General features: G+C 43.1%; 1 protein-coding gene across 3 annotated transcripts; it reads left to right on the plus strand.

Moving 5' to 3' along the window:
- The first annotated feature begins 3 nt into the window (after positions 1 to 3).
- Positions 4 to 10,737, plus strand: coa1 (cytochrome C oxidase assembly factor 1). Of its 3 annotated transcripts, none has more exons than XM_084139849.1 (5): positions 4 to 109; positions 8,680 to 8,821; positions 8,961 to 9,112; positions 9,224 to 9,300; positions 9,488 to 10,737. In XM_084139849.1, exons 2-5 carry the CDS (start codon positions 8,728 to 8,730, stop codon positions 9,612 to 9,614), a joined length of 450 nt encoding a protein of 149 aa, XP_083995975.1. In that variant the 5' UTR covers positions 4 to 109; positions 8,680 to 8,727; the 3' UTR covers positions 9,615 to 10,737. The 3 variants fall into 3 exon arrangements, with proteins under 3 accessions (XP_083995975.1, XP_083995974.1, XP_083995976.1); XM_084139848.1 differs by having other exon boundaries at positions 17 to 109; positions 8,668 to 8,821; XM_084139850.1 differs by having other exon boundaries at positions 24 to 109; positions 8,706 to 8,821.
- The last annotated feature ends 153 nt before the right edge of the window (positions 10,738 to 10,890 follow it).

Below are 10,890 nucleotides of genomic sequence, written 5' to 3' on the forward strand. Positions count from 1 at the left end.
CGTATGCATATAACGTGGAGTCTAATCACGTGATATGGACGTCTCGCCTCCTCTTATGTGGTTGAATTTTGTTGTTTTAAAAACAAATTACGACAAGCTTTGACATTAGGTAATTATTATATTTTCGTTTATTTACATAACGTTTACATGTATTTTAAAATGTATGGATATGTTTCAGCCAATGACTGGTTTCAGCCCAAGCAAGCTTTAGGTTAGATTTAGGTTTAGGCAGCAATATGGCGACTCCCATGGATACAGCATGAATGTCCTCAGTTCAGTCTCTTTTTGACCTGTTGTTGTGGATGACAGTCTCAATGATGTTTTTAGAGTACTTTTAGAGTGCATTTTCCTCTAAATTTAATTTTGTTGTAAAAGTTTTCGAACGAAATGCCTACACCAGACTACAAGAAAGTTTTGCTTGAATGAATTTCCAAGGCAGTCTGCGCTACAGTGCTGTCCTTGGTTGAGCTTACACTCAAAGACTGTAATTGCAGTTTGAATACCCTAGATGGCGATGTTGCCATATAAACGCAACATGAAACAATCTCAACGATTCTACCGAGTTGCAGTTCAAATAAGGAAATCAGTCAATTGAAATAAATAAATTAGGCCCTAATCCATGGATTTCACATGACTGGGCAGGGGCGCAGCCATGGGTGGGCCTGGGAGGGCATAGGCCCACCCACTGGGGAGCCAGGCCCAGTCAATCAGAATTCGTTTTTCCCCACAAAAGGGCATTATTACAGACAGAAATACTCCTCAGTTTCATCAGTTGTCCGGGTGGCTGTTCTCAGACGATCCTGTAGGTGATCGCCGGTTGTGGAGGTCCTGAGCTGGCGTGCTTACACGTGGTCTGCGGTTGTGAGGCCGGCTGGGCGTACTGTCATATTCTCTAAAACGACATAGGAGGTGGCTTATGGTAGAGAAATTCTCTAGCAACAGCTCTGGTGGGCAGTCAGCATGCCAATTGCACGCTCCCTCAAAACTTGAGACATCTGTGGCATTGTGTTGTGTGACAAAACTGCACATTTTAGAGTGGCCTTTTATGGTCCCCAGCACAAGGTGTGCCTGTGTAATGATCATGCTGTTTAATCAGCTTCTTGATATGCCACACCTGTCAGGTGGATGGATTATCTTGGCAAAGGAGAAATGCTCACTAACAGGGATGTAAACAAATCTGTGCACAAAATCTGAGAGAAATAAGCTTTTTGTGCATATGTAACATTTCAGCTCATAAAACATGGGACCAACACTTTATATGTTCTGTTTAGATTTTGGTTCAGTATAGATTGACACTAAAATGAATATACTGTAGATGATCATTTTAAGAAATACAGTGCCTATAGAAAGTCTACACCCCCTTGAACTTTCTTTCACATTTTGCTGTCTTAAAATTACATAATGCCCTACCCAAACCTCATTCTTTCATTGTGCAATTATAGGCCTACTGCACTCAGCCACACAGAATGTGACCAGTAAAAGAGGAAATTGTCATTTTAATATCTGACCTACCCTTAAAGTTAGAATCCTTTATTTGCTACATCCATTTTTGGACTTATCAGTTAATGAGATGGCTATTGATTATTGAGGAATATAACTTATAAATTCCTCATGAGCTTTAGTTCAACGGTCGTACCCCATCAGAATTCAAAATATAAGCTTGTTTTAGGCATATGATTGTAAACAATGTAAATGTCAACAAACACTGTATAGCCTCAAAACATCGTTAAAACTATAATATTGGATATCATGGATGGTCTGTCCTTGCATCTATAGCTCTGTCTATAAATTTGAGAGTGGTTATATTTCTCCAGGCCCATCCTTCAGCTTTTCACTAAAACACAGGCGGGGTGACCCTTTGTTATTGTTTCAACTAAGGATTTTAGCTTTAAAGGGATAGTTCACCCTAATTACAAAGTGATATATTGGTTTCCTTGCCCTGTAAGCAGTCTATGGAAAAGGTATGACAAAAATCCATGCTTTGATTTAATCTGCGCTTCAGGTCAAAATCATCCTAAAGTATCAACAAAAGTCTATTGTGTAGCTCAATTAAGTTACTTACAGATGATTTGGACATGAAGCACGGAAATGTTAATATAGGTACCATTGACTTGCATTGGATTTATGCTAAAAATGCTTAAAAGCTAGCATTTAAAACAGTGGCCAGGTAAACAAAACCAAAGCATGGGCTGCTGTCATAGCTGGTCCATAGACTGCTTACAGGGTAAGGAAACTATCCCTTTAACAAAACAGACTGATATGATAAAGACGACAATAAACAGTAACAGATCCAAGAGAAATATGATTATTTCATGAGTTGGATGATCAAATGTGCAAATTATCTGAATGTGTACTCCTTTTGGCGCAAAGATCCTTATGAAATGTGGGATGATCCAGTTCTCAGTGAATGGTGGTCTGACCTTTTTGGTAAAAAAAAAGTGTTTTGTGGAATTTGTCAATTTTGGACATTTCATATAGATTAGAACATCTTTATAACATTGTAAACTCAGCAAAAAAAGAAACTTCCCTTTTTCAGGACCCTGTCTTTCAAAGATAATTCGTAAAAATCCTAAATAACTTCACAGATCTTCATTGTAAAGGGTTTAAACACTGTTTCCCATGCTTGTTCAATGAACCATAAACAATTAATGATCATGCACCTGTGGAACAGTCGTTAAGACACTAACAGCTTACAGACGGTAGGCAATTAAGGTCACAGTTATGAAAACTTAGGACACTAAAGAGGCCTTTCTACTGACTCTGAAAAACACCAAAAGAAAGATGCCCAGGGTCCCTGCTCATCTGCGTGAACGTGCCTTAGGCATGCTGTAAGGAGGCATGAGGACTGCAGATGTGGCCAGGGCAATGTCCGTATTGTGAGACGCCTAAGACAGCGCTACAGGGAGACAGGACGGACAGCTGATCGCACTCGCAGAGGCAGACCACGTGTACCAACACCTGCACAGGATCAGTACATCCGAACATCACACCTGCGGGACAGGTACAGGATGGCAACAACAACTGCCCGAGTTACACCAGGAAAATACAATCCCTCCATCAGTGCTCAGACTGTCTGCAATAGCCTGAGAGAGGCTGGACTGAGGGCTTGTAGGCCTGTTGTAAGGCAGGTCCTCACCAGACATCACCGGCAACAACGTCGCCTATGGGCACAAACCCACCGTCGCTGGACCAGACAGGACTGGCAAAAAGTGCTCTTCACTGGCGAGTCGCGGTTTTGTCTCACCATTGGTGATGGTCGGATTTGCGTTTATCGTTGAAGGAATGAGCGTTACACCGAGGCCTGTACTCTGGAGCGGGATCGATTTGGAGGTGGAGGGTCCGTCATGGTCTGGGGCGGTGTGTCACAGCATCATCGGACTGAGCTTGTTGTCATTGCAGGCAATCTCAACGCTGTGCGTTACAGGGAAGACATCCTCCTCCCTCATGTGGTACCCTTCCTGCAGGCTCATCCTGACATGACCCTCCAGCATGACAATGCCACCAGCCATACTGCTCGTTCTGTGCGTGATTTCCTGCAAGACAGGAATGTCAGTGTTCTGCCATAGCTAGCGAAGAGCCCGGATCTCAATAACATTGAGCACGTCTGGGACCTGTTGGATAGGAGGGTGAGGGCTAGGGCCATTTCCCCCAGAAATGTCCGGGAACTTGCAGGTGCCTTGGTGGAAGAGTGGGGTAACATCTCACAGCAAGAACTGGCAAATCTGGTGCAGTCCATGAGGAGGAGATGCACTGCAGTACTTAATGCAGCTGGTGGCCACACCAGATACTGACTGTTACTTTTGATTTTGATTGTTCACGGACACATTATTCAATCAATTCAATCAATTTTATTTTATATAGCCCTTCTTACATCAGCTAATATCTCGAAGTGCTGTACAGAAACCCAGCCTAAAACCCCAAACAGCTAGTAATGCAGGTGTAGAAGCACGGTGGCTAGGAAAAACTCCCTAGAAAGGCAAAACCTAGGAAGAAACCTAGAGAGGAACCAGGCTATGAGGGGTGGCCAGTCCTCTTCTGGCTGTGCCGGGTGGAGATTATAACAGAACCATGCCAAGATGTTCAAAAATGTTCATAAGTGACAAGCATGGTCAAATAATAATCAGGAATAAATCTCAGTTGGCTTTTCATAGCCGATCATTAGAGTTTAAAACAGCAGGTCTGGGACAGGTAGGGGTTCCATAACCGCAGGCAGAACAGTTTAAACTGGAATAGCAGCAAGGCCAGGCGGACTGGGGATAGCAAGGAGTCACCACGGCCGGTAGTCCCGACGTATGGTCCTAGGGCTCAGGTCTCTCAGTTGGCTTTTCATAGCCGATCATTTAGAGTTGAAAACAGCAGGTCTGGGACAGGTAGGGGTTTCGTAGCCGCAGGCAGAACAGTTGAAACTGGAATAGCAGCAAGGCCAGGCGGACTGGGGGCAGCAGGGTGTCATCATGCCCGGTAGTCCTGACGTATGGTCCTAGGGCTCAGGTTCTCAGAGAGAAAGAGAGAACGAGAGAATTAGAGAGAGCATACTTAAATTCACACAGGACACTGGATAAGACAGGAGAAGTACTCCAGGTATAACCAACTAACCCCAGCCCCCCGACACATAAACTACTGCAGCATAAATACTGGAGGCTGAGACAGGAGCGGTCCGGAGACACTGTGGCCCCATCCGAAGAAACCCCCGGACAGGGCCAAACAGGAAGGATATAACCCCACCCACTCCGCCAAAGCACAGCCCCCGCACCACTAGAGGGATATCCCCAACCACCAACTTACAATCCTGAGACAAGGCCGAGTATAGCCCACAGAGGTCTCCACCACAGCACAAACCAAGGGGGGGGGGGGCGCCAACCCAGACAGGAAGATCACGTCAGTAACTCAACCCACTCAAGTGACGCACCCCTCCCAGGGACGGCATGAAAGAGCACCAGCAGGCCAGTGACTCAGCCCCTGCAACAGGGTTAGAGGCAGAGAACCCCAGTGGAGAGGGGAACCGGCCCGGCAGAGACAGCAAGGGCTGTTCGTTGCTCCAGCCTTTCCGTTCACCTTCACACTCCTGGGCCAGACTACACTCAATCATATGACCTACTGAAGAGATAAGTCTTCAGTAAAGACTTAAAGGTTGAGACCGAGTCTGCGTCTCTCACATGGGTAGGCAGACTGTTCCATAAAAATGGAGATCTATAGGAGAAAGCCCTGCCTCCCGCTGTTTGCTTAGAAATTCTAGGGACAATTAGGAGGCCTGCGTCTTGTGACCGTAGCGTACGTATTGGTATGTACGGCAGGACCAACTCGGAAAGATAGGTAGGAGCAAGCCCATGTAACGCTTTATAGGTTAACAGTAAAACCTTGAAATCAGCCCTTGCCTTAACAGGAAGCCAGTGTAGGGAAGCTAGCACTGGAGTAATATGATCAAATTTCTTGGTTCTAGTCAGGATTCTAGCAGCCGTATTTAGCACTAACTGAAGTTTATTTAGTGCTTTATCCGGGTAGCCGGAAAATAGAGCATTGCAGTAGTCTAATCTAGAAGTAACAAATGCATGGATTAATTTTTCTGCATCATTTTTGGACAGAAAATTTCTGATTTTTGCAATGTTACGTAGATGGAAAAAAGCTGTCCTTGAAACAGTCTTGATATGTTCGTCAAAAGAGAGATCAGGGTCAAGAGTAACGCCTAGGTCCTTCACAGTTTTATTTGAGACGACTTTACAACCATCAAGATGAATTGTCAGATTTAACAGAAGATCTCTTTGTTTCTTGGGACCTAGAACAAGCATCTCTGTTTTGTCCGAGTTTAAAAGTAAAAAGTTTTCAGCCATCCACTTCCTTATGTCTGAAACACAGGCTTCTAGCGAGGGCAATTTTGGGGCTTCACCATGCTTCATTGAAATGTACAGCTGTGTGTCATCCGCATAGCAGTGAAAGTTAACATTATGTTTTCGAATAACATCCCCAAGAGGTAAAATATATAGTGAAAACAATAGTGGTCCTAAAACGGAACCTTGAGGAACACCGAAATGTACAGTTGATTTGTCGGAGGACAGACCATTCACAGAGACAAACTGATATCTTTCCGACAGGTAGGATCTAAACCAGGCCAGAACTTGTCCGTGTAGACCAATTTGGGTTTCCAGTCTCTCCAAAAGAATGTGGTGATCGATGGTGTCAAAGGCAGCACTAAGGTCTAGTAGCACGAGGACAGATGCAGAGCCTCGGTCTGACGCCATTAAAAGGTCATTTACCACCTTCACAAGTGCAGTCTCAGTGCTATGATGGGGTCTAAAACCAGACTGAAGCATTTCGTATACATTGTTTGTCTTCAGAAAGGCAGTGAGTTGCTGCGCAACAGCTTTTTCTAAAATTTTTGAGAGGAATGGAAGATTCGATATTGGCCGATAGTTTTTTATATTTTCCGGGTCAAGGTTTGGCTTTTTCAAGAGAGGCTTTATCACTGCCACTTTTAGTGAGTTTGGTACACATCCGGTGGATAGAGAGCTGTTTATTATGTTCAACATAGGAGGGCCAAGCACAGGAAGCAGCTCCTTCAGCAGTTTAGTAGGAATAGGATCCAGTATGCAGCTTGAAGGTTTAGAGGCCATGATTATTTTCATCATTGTGTCAAGAGATATAGTACTAAAACACTTAAGTGTCTCTCCCGATCCCAGGCCCTCGCAGAGCTGTGCAGATCCAGGACAGCTAAGCCCTGGAGGAATACGCAGATTCAAAGAGGAGTCCGTAATTTGCTTTCTAATGGTCATGATCTTTTCCTCAAAGAAGTTCATGAATTTATCACTGCTGAAGTGAAAACCATCCTCTCTTGGGGAATGCTGCTTTTTAGTTAGCTTTGCAACAGTATCAAAAAGAAATTTTGGATTGTTCTTATTTTCCTCGATTAATTTGGAAAAGTAGGATGATCGAGCAGCAGTGAGGGCTCTTCGGTACTGCACGGTACTGTCTTTCCAAGCTAGTCGGAAGACTTCCAGTTTGGTGTGGCGCCATTTCCGTTCCAATTTCCTGGAAGCTTGCTTCAAAGCTCGGGTATTTTCTGTATACCAGGGAGCTAGTTTCTTATGACAAATGTTTTTCGTTTTTAGGGGTGCAACTGCATCTAGGGTATTGTGCAAGGTTAAATTTAGTTCCTCAGTTAAGTGGTTAACTGATTTTTGTCCTCTGACGTCCTTGGGTAGGCAGAAGGGGTCTGGAAGGGCATCAATGAATTTTTGTGTTGTCTGAGAATTTATAGCACGACTTTTGATGCTCCTTGGTTGGGGTCTGAGCAGATTATTTGTTGCGATTGCAAACGTAATAAAATGGTGGTCCGATAGTCCAGGATTTTGTGGAAAAACATTAAGATCTACAACATTTATTCCATGGGACAAAACTAGGTCCAGAGTATGACTGTGGCAGTGAGTAGGTCCAGAGACATGTTGGACAAAACCCACTGAGTCGATAATGGCTCCGAAGGACTTTTGGAGTGGGTCTGTGGACTTCTCCATGTGAATATTAAAATCACCAAAAATTAGAATATGATCTGCTATGACTACAAGGTCTGATAGGAATTCAGGAAACTCAGAGAGGAACGCTGTATATGGCCCAGGAGGCCTGTAAACAGTAGCTATAAAAAGTGATTGAGTAGGCTGCATAGATTTCATGACTAGAAGCTCGAAAGATGAAAACGTCATTTTTTTTTTTGTAAATTGAAATTTGCTATCGTAAATGTTAGCAACACCTCCGCCTTTGCGGGATGCACGGGGAATATGGTCACTAGTGTAACCAGGAGGTGAGGCCTCATTTAACACAGCAAATTCATCAGGCTTAAGCCATGTTTCAGTCAGGCCAATCACATCAAGATTATGATCAGTGATTAGTTCATTGACTATGACTGCCTTTGAAGTGAGGGATCTAACATTAAGTAACCCTATTTTGAGATGTGAGGTATCACGATCTCTTTCAATAATGGCAGGAATGGAGGAGGTCTTTATCCTAATAAGATTGCTAGGGTGGACACCACCATGTTTAGTTTTGCCCAACCTAGGTCGAGGCACAGACACAGTCTCAATGGGTATGGCTGAGCTGACTACACTGACTATGCTATTGGCAGACTCCACTAAGCTGGCAGGTTGGCTAACAGCCTGCTGCCTGGCCTGCACCCTATTTCACTGTGGGGCTAAAGGAGTTAGAGCCCTATCTATGTTGGTAGATAAGAGGAGAGCACCCCTCCAGCTAGGATGGAGTCCGTCACTCCTCAGCAGGTCAGGCTTGATCCTGTTTGTGGGTGAGTCCCAGAAAGAGGGCCAATTATCCACAAATGTTATCTTTTGGGAGGGGCAGAAAACAGTTTTCAACCAGCGATTAAGTGCTGAGACTCTGCTGTAGAGCTCGTCACTTCCCCTAACTGGGAGGGGGCCAGAGACAATGACAGATATAAACTCAGCAAAAAAAGAAACGTCTTCTCACTGTCAACTGCGTTTATTTTCAGCAAACTTACGTGTAATTTATGTTAGTCACATGTCTGTGGCACTTGTTCAGTTTATGTCTCAGTTGTTGAATCTTGTTATGTTCATACAAATATTTACACGTAAGTTTGCTGAAAATAAACGCAGTTGACAGTGAGAAGACGTTTCTTTTTTTGCTGAGTTTATATCTGTCATTGAACAGTCCACTCACCAGGGTCTTCTTGTCACTGGTACTGTGAGTGTGCTACTCTAAGCAACAGTAATGAGGGTCTCCACAAGCAAACTCCAGCAGATGGCCATCTACACCACCTTGTTGACTGGTGCTGGCTGCGGCACGATGTACTACCTTCTGCAAAGTAAGTATCACTCAGTGTAGGTGTTGCCATGGATCATTCATTGTTCTTTAATTTTAGGGAGTGAATGTAAGAAAGTGAATGAAAGCAAAATGTGCTCATGTAAGTATTTCTGCCTGCCACTCTTTGTTTTCTTTGCTAGAGAACTTCTCGCGGTCGGACTACCACCGTCTAGCCCTGGAGCAGCTGAAAGCCAACCAGACAGCCATGGACAGTCTGGGAGCACCACCCCTGAAGGTCCACAACATCCACCTGTCTGACCGACACAACCGGGTGGAACCTTACACAGCTGAGGTAGCTCTCTGAGGGTCATTCCACCTGTATGGGAACAAACTAGGAGCATCACCAGCATTACCATCATCCATCACCGTTTGCTAGATATTCATAATACTTTATATGTTTCAGATCAAAATCCCAGTGACAGGATCTAAAGATGGTGGCTACCTCTACACATCCTCAGTAAGAGACCCCCAAACACTTGGGTAGGTACTCTTAATCAATATTATTCTATAGAAATACACTCTTAGAGGAAATTGATTGATCCATAGAATGAAAACAAGTACTGTATGTACTGACCTTCAAAGTACATAAAGGCTGTTCGACCCCATGCAATTGAATGCTGTTGTTCATCATACAGTACCCTCCTCTCTCTTTCCCTGGCGGCGCTAGGTGGAATTTAACGCAGGCAGTGCTGCAGCTTAGAGAGGGTCAGCGTATTGACCTTCTCACCTTCACACCATCAACACCACCGCCAAATAAGACAGAGGGACTTGAGACAGGCAACTGGTCCTCCTGATCTGCTCACCAGTCACCAAAACTACAGTGGGATGAAGATAGAACTGCTGCAATTGTCCTCCTGTCATCATGCATGGTGTCGCCATAGCTTTATCAATTGAAGTGTAGATAGTCATATTTGAAAAAAGCACCAGAGTGCAGTGCACACCATTGGATACTTATTTAGACAAAGGGCATACACAAGCTGCCTCTTGGTTTGGAATCACCATAGTAATGTCGATGATTTGACCAATGTTTATTGATGCTACTTTGTACATGACATTTACATACAGGGTATATACTGTATAAGAAACAGGAAAGAAGTGTTATGTCCATTAAATGTCATGCATATTTCTTATAAACAGTGCTGTCCTGAGCAAAATGTGAATCCTACTTAGGAGAATGAAAGGACAATGACAGCGCAGCAATTGTTCTACACATTCCTAGTATAATACAATGCATCTTATGAACATTTCTCCAAATGAACCATGTAATTGCCAGTGTTGGGGATGCTACTCTGAAAATATTTTGCCAGTTACCAATTACTTCACACTGGAAGAAGTTAAGCTACATTAAGCTACCTTTAAGAAAAATATAGTTTACTTAACTAAAGTTACTTTGAAAAAGTAGTTCACTACATTCAAACTACTTTGTGAATAATTATAATTAAATCTGAAATGTCATGGAATACAAATTGCAAGAACTTATCACTCTGTACTAAGATGTTAACAGAATGTGTAATTTATCCTATTAAACACAAAAAACTGTTTCAAGTGAGAATAAGTCAGGTCTGGTGACAAAAAAAGAAAGGACATTTTTGCCTACTTCATCCATATTTTCTTTTGGCAAAAAGAAAGTAGTGTTTCGTTCTAATTTAACTACATTTAGTTCAGCACACCCCAACACTGGTAATTGCTTAGTCCAAAGCCATCATATCTTAATATTCGGCACTTGAGAAACATTAGGCAATGGTTCCAGTTGTACTGTACAGTATCTGAACAACCAGAAATGTTGTCTCCCAACTCTCAAAAGGAGGTATTGTTCTATGTTTTCAGATTGATTTATTAGGACGTGACATTTTACAGTGAAAAGGAGATCTGTAAAACGTGTAAACTAAAGGTGGAAATAAACAAAATGAAATAACAGTCATGGCTTTATACAAGTTATGATAGCAAAATAAATTGTACTTGTGAATTCTGAACATACTGTATGAACATTAGGAAAATAATGGCAAACAAGCAAAACATGAACCACAACATTGACAGAAAGTGAAAGAATGGCACCAAACAAACAACTTC

The sequence above is a fragment of the Coregonus lavaretus genome, assembly GCF_964263955.1.
Source record: "Coregonus lavaretus genome assembly, chromosome: 23".
Taxonomy (NCBI): domain Eukaryota; kingdom Metazoa; phylum Chordata; class Actinopteri; order Salmoniformes; family Salmonidae; genus Coregonus; species Coregonus lavaretus.